General features: G+C 45.4%; 1 protein-coding gene across 2 annotated transcripts in view; it reads left to right on the forward strand.

The window, feature by feature from the left end:
• The first annotated feature begins 416 nt into the window (after nucleotides 1-416).
• The window catches only part of adcyap1r1a (adenylate cyclase activating polypeptide 1a (pituitary) receptor type I), a 27,122-nt gene continuing 21,456 nt past the window's right edge, over nucleotides 417-6,082 (forward strand). The window contains exons 1-2 of one of the 2 annotated variants that reach the window (XM_030363400.1): nucleotides 417-664; nucleotides 3,379-3,596. In XM_030363400.1, coding sequence (XP_030219260.1) covers nucleotides 3,555-3,596 — 42 coding nt within the window. In that variant the 5' untranslated portion in view covers nucleotides 417-664; nucleotides 3,379-3,554. The remainder of the gene's footprint in view (nucleotides 665-3,378; nucleotides 3,597-6,082) is intronic. The other variant, XM_030363401.1, reaches the window with a different exon arrangement.

Here is a 6,082-nt window from a genome sequence, read left to right on the forward strand (position 1 = left end):
CTGCTACCTCTCCGTGGGGCTGAACATCTCTACATGACAAACATACAGAAGGATTTGATGAGACACCAGCGGCGATGGGTAAGTGATGCGTGGCCTAGATCATGATTAGGAACCTGAATCTATAAACATGCGTAAAGTTTTGTTGTATAAATTAATAAATTACGCATTGCTATGCATAAGCCTTGCGTCGTATTGGAAGTAGCCTACAGCGTTGTGCATCACATCAGTGAGGTAGTCAGTGAGATACAGTCACTGCGATACAGTAAGAGAGCCAGCCAGCGAGGCATGCCACAATCGATTTCTGTATGATTATTCTCGTTGCGCATCTGTATGGCCATAGTTAGATCGTGTGCTGTCTTTACTGATGGGCAAAAACAAATCTCCTAGGAATGCATACCTCCTCCTCCTCCTCCTCCTCCTCCTCCTCGTGGCGCAGCGGCAGCCAACACGGTGAGCGCGCGCTGCGGCAGGCAGCACGAGCACCACTACCTATCATTTCCACACGACAACTGAGACGCGCGCATCTCCTCTTGTAGGGACAGCGGAGCACGCGCTATCCTTACCGCCAAACAATTAGCAGAAAAAAAACTAAAACATCGCACGTGTTCCAGAACAAGCGCGTGGCTTTAGGCCGACATTGCTTCAGAGGAGAGATTACGCAATGGTAAGTTCGCCTGTTTTGTCTTTCTACAGCAATGGTGAGCTCTTTTACTCGCATCTCAATTGCTCCTTGACAAGTGTCATATGTTTTTTTTTTCCACTGGTAGTATTGATAGCCTTTGTAAGAATATTTTTCCATTTAACATTGAATGTTTTTTTTGTGTTTTTTCACTTCCTTCTCGAACGGCTTGTTTGGTGGGATCTCGTATGCGCTATATGTTTTTATGTCGTTTTCTAATTTCTGGAATGGCTGATGGTTTGAGGAACTAATTGATCTGGAATTAATTAATCATAATTTCATATGTTCTGCACATATTAGGTTATTCGTTATACGATTGTTGCCTTCATCCCTTTTGCGCTGTGCAAGCATTTGCACGCTAGAATTAAAAAAAGCTAATATCTCAAGTCAGTTGTCTAAGAAAGATATAAAAAAAACCCGCCATAGAGGTCAGAGTCTTTACGACATAGGACGAAATGTTAACTGTACCATGGTGAACTGCAGCATTATTGCATTCTGACAGCCACACCAGCCTACAGCCGAACCGCTTGCTTGCAGTTGGGTTAATTGAAATGATTGTCTCGTTGAATTGGGATCGGTCCAAACTATTTCTGATCAATTATTTAAACCACCTCATGTTTGGAGGAATTCAACGCACGCATAAACCGTGCTCACTATGCGTAAAAATGTAATCGAATATTTACCCGTAGAGCATCCATACGAAGCTCTCGTCGTGTGCTTGCTATAAGGTAGATGGGGTTGTTATTCTCAAATGCATATTAATGAACGCTGCTTCCAGAGAAATACCACATGGGAGTTTTCAGGAGGATCAAGCTCTGTCTGTACTATGTAAATTAATTGATGTTATGTTTCATGCTCTCTCTCTCTCGCTCTCTCTCTCTCTCTCTCTCTCTCTCTCTCTCTCTCTCTCTCTCTCTCTCTCTCTCTCTCTCTCTCTCTCTCTCTTTTTCTCTCTCTCGCTTTATCTCGTCCTTTCTCACTCTATCTCTCTATATATCTCTATCTGTTCGTTAGGCTATATACATCTCCCCATGCATGTGTTTTTGTGTGTGTGTGTTTGTGGAGGTGTGTGTAAAAGTGTGGGCGAGAGAGAGAGTGTGTGTGTGTGTGTGTCTTTGTTTATCTGTCTGACTGTGTGTTTGTGTCAAATGCATCTGCACTGCAAATGCCTGTTTCCCTTCCCCAACCTGATCTATTTGCAGTGTTTGCTCATCACATCCATCTTATAGTGTCTCCAAGACCTCTCTACTGGGATGTGTCCTGTGTTAAGCTACAGGAACCCTTTATTTCCTTTAACATTCTGACTCAGAGCCCCAGCATAAGTTAGCTGCCATGACTTAGACATTCAAAAATAGAATACCACAAACAGATAGGATTAGTTGTAAAAACGTTGCCATGTTCGTTCTTTATCTTATCCTGTATCTATCCTTTTTGTATCTCTTTCTTGCTTTCTTCTGATTTAACTCTATGTACACATTAGGCTTATGCATTGTTCCACTTAACATCTGTGTTTACTGTGCATGTTTACACCCCCAAAATATACAAAATACGTAACAATACACAATGCCTATTGTGTATTTTTACCTTCTTGAAAGTATCGGTCGTGCTTGTGTGCTGTTTTTATTACTCGAGTTTGCTACACTTGTTGTTTTGTGATTCCGCTGCAAAGGTCTTACAGATGAGTAAGATATGGGGGTGGTGGTTAGCATTTAGCTATTTCTGTTTCCCAACTCTCTCTTTGATGCTGTTGCCTGCTCAGTGCGCAACAACATCCACGTCCATCTTATGAGTGGTTCCTTGTGGGGGTTTTCAGTTGTTGCTAAAAAGGCTTATCACAGAAATCCCTCTCTCTAGTCGCTCCGTCCATTTCCTCACTGCAGTTGTACAGTATGTACGTTTATGCTATCCAGGTATTCCTTATTACAAACCTATGACTCAGATGAATGTTATTGTTGACGGGTCTTTGTGAAACACAGGCGCTGTGGCTCCGTAAGCAACGCTAAGTGAGGCCCTCATCTTCCCTAATGAATTGGGATTGTGCTTAACTTGACCCCTTCCTGCTTCACGCTAACCTTATCAGGAGAATGTGTGTTCAGACTTGGTGGACGGCAGCAGACAGCGCTGTGCACCAAAGGGACTTGACGCATGCGTTCGATGTTGTGCACGACTCTCTCGTTTCCTTTGGCTTCGTCGGCGGCAGATTCTTTCACAATATGCCCAATCCACTGAGACCCCAGGCCGTTTAAATGTCACCTCTAAAGATCTATACCTTAGTGCCACCGTGCACATCAGCATCTCTTTGGGAATGTCCGGCTGGATGAAATGTAAATACGTTGGCTGCCTACAAAAAATCGGTAATCAGCCTGCTTACAGCAATTAACCGCTGTAATATCACAGGATAATCACAACAACAAACAGGTCAACAAATGGTTCACAGAGGACGGAGCAAATATGGCGTCGCCTGCCAAGTGTACTTTTGGGATGATCTTATCGGACCATGGTCTCGCAGAGTGGAGTGTGTGCTTTCATGGAGGGCTCCGTTATCCACTTTGACTCAGGCATTTGGAAATGCTGGTTAATTTGTCGTCGTAGTGTGGCTAGGGCTAGTTTCCTGCGAGGAGAGTTTTAACCGTGAGGTATAATGGAGAGCTCAGTCCCTCATATCTCTGTGTCTGTGTCTGTGTGTCTGTATATTACAGAGGCCCTCTCGATGCTGAAGTGTGCCAACGTCCAAAGGAGTGTTATCACAGCATCCCTGTGAAAAGCACACACCCAAACACACACACACACACACACACACACACACACACACACACACACACACACACACACACGGCCCTACAGACTCTGCGAGAGATCAACTTCACGGGACACAATGACAGGAATCCTGCTTGCTGCTATCTTTGTGCTGCCCTTGGTAAGTAAATAACGTGTGCAAAAGGTGCAAGTAAACATTTATGTGGATGTGGTGTGTGCGTGTTTGTGTGGTGGTGTCAGTGTCAGTGTTTGTGTGCGTGTGTGTGTGTGTGTGTGTGTGTGTGTGTTGTGTGTGTTTGTTTGGTGGTGTCAGTGTGTGTGTGTGTGTGTGTGTGTGTGTGTGTGTATGCTAAGCGTGTGCATGCGTGCGTGCCTGTGTGTATGCAGGATATTGCTCCTCCATCAACGCTTGCTTCTCCTCGGCTGCCATCTTTAGGACTGTTGTCAGTCTCTCATATCGTGGGGGCTGCTGGCTACCGCCGCTCTGCAACGGAGAGGCAATTTGGCACATAATGCCACATCAGCACATCAGCATACGCCTCCGCCCCCCCCCCCCCCAACCCCCCAGCGTGGATCAGCAGTCGGTCTCAGGGCAACCGAGTGCCTGTTAGGGGGGGGGCGGGGGCTGGAGGGTGGGTGGGTTAACCGGCGGACTGGCAGTCCATCTGCTCCCAGTAACTGTGATCACTGCCTCGAATAACAGAGAGGAGGAGGAAGAGGAGTAGGAGGAAGGTGACCGCCAGCCCAGTGTTGGTGAACATGACCGTTTGTAAAGTAGTCTCTCGTTTTGCCATCGGTAAGCCGGTATTGTGCATTAAGCATGAGACGCCTTAAACACGTGTCGTTTACTTAGTAGCATGGTTTAAGATAATGGTGAATGTAAGAAATACAATTGGAAGCCTTTTTTTTTTTTGCCAGGCTTAACAGTAATGGTGCAAAACACAAACTACACTGGAGCTGGGGTTCTTGAGTGTGTGTGCGTGCGTGCGTGTGTGTGTGTGTGTGTGTGTGTGTGTGTGTGTGTGTGTGTGTGTGTGTGTGTGTGTGTGTGTGTGTGTGTGTGTGTGTGTGTGTGTGTGTGTGTGTGTGTGTGTGTGTGTGTGTGTGTGGTGGCGTATGGAGCGGTGTTTGTGTTTAGTGTATATTCCACATGTCCTCATGGTCCATAGTATTGAGTTCATTATGTGCTCTATCTGCAGCAGGGATTGAGGCTGTTACGTTATCAGGTCCTGGGAAAGGAACACAGAAACAACCCCCAGACCCTGAAGCAGGGCTCTGGCACTGCGACATAAATGCTTTATCCGTGTATGCATCTGTTTTCAACCAGAAATAAACAGTAGGTTGGAAAGCGACTGTCGGACAAGGGGAAACAAACGCAATGGAAGAGGAAGGAAAGATGAAGGAACAAATTAAAATAAATGCAGTTTCTTTCTGTTGGGAAGGTACCGCAAACTCTTTGATCACAGAGGTCCTTGCTAAGACTACGGGCTGTGTGTGTGTGTGTGTGTGTGTGTGTGTGTGTGTGTGTGTGTGTGTGTGTGTGTGTGTGTGTGTGTGTGTGTGTGTGTGTGTGTGTGTGTGTGTGTGTGTGTGTGTGTGTGTGTGTGTGCGTAAACTGGAGTTCCACTCAATGACCACTTTGGTTGAGTTTTGTGAGTGTGTGGAGAAAGCGGGGTGAGTGTGGGATTGACCCCGGTGAGGTAAACACACAACAATCATTTGTTGGGATCAGACAGATAAACTTGTTTCTTTGACAGCATAAATACACACAAACACACACAAACACACACACACACACACGCACACATGCACACGCACACACATAAACACATACACACACACACACACACACACACACACACTCAGACACACTCATACACAGTGAGCTGGCATGTATTGTATCATATTTTGATACATTGCAAAAGCCCTGAATTCTTCCCAGCGGAGTTACATGCAAAAAAACATTTAACAAAAAGTCACAACCAAGCCAACGCAAAAACAACAACAAATATAACCCTGATATCTCGGCTACTCTCACATTCTTTATTCATTAACCGGTCCCATGCTCCATCTTGCCTTTCGTGCCAACTATCATGCTCTAAATTTCCCTCCAATTCCTTGAAGGCCTGATCTTCCTCCGTTACCCGTGTTGGCGACAGGCTTCACAGAACCCTTTGCTGCTTAGCAACGTGGATGCTTGTTAGGCGATACAAAGAACTCCTTCTCCCTCTCGCTGCTACAATGCCTGTGGTGTGGCATTCATTACAGTAATAGGTATCAAACACTATCAACAACTTGGAGCAACAAGGTCTTTGGCACATTTTCTACCCCTCCAGTAGTGACAAACACCTGCCGCTTCGCCAAGAAAAACCCACCAAAACCAACATGCACATCGAGGGGGATATAGCAGGTTGTTTTTAGGAATTTAAATTATTAAAGGTGCTGTAGGTAGGATTTAAGTGCTATTGTTTGAGTGTCATTTTAAAGAAATGGCATGGCCATCCGTAAGCCATTAGTGAGTCAAATGCACTGTGAGAATAAATGTTTTGAGTTTGCTGCACCTGTCTTTCAATTCGATCATTCAGATTTCAGACAGCTCCCGCCTATTTTCCAACCAGTCCGGGCATCTCTTCGGGGATTGGTCAG

This window comes from Gadus morhua, chromosome 8, assembly GCF_902167405.1.
Source record: "Gadus morhua chromosome 8, gadMor3.0, whole genome shotgun sequence".
NCBI lineage: Eukaryota > Metazoa > Chordata > Actinopteri > Gadiformes > Gadidae > Gadus > Gadus morhua.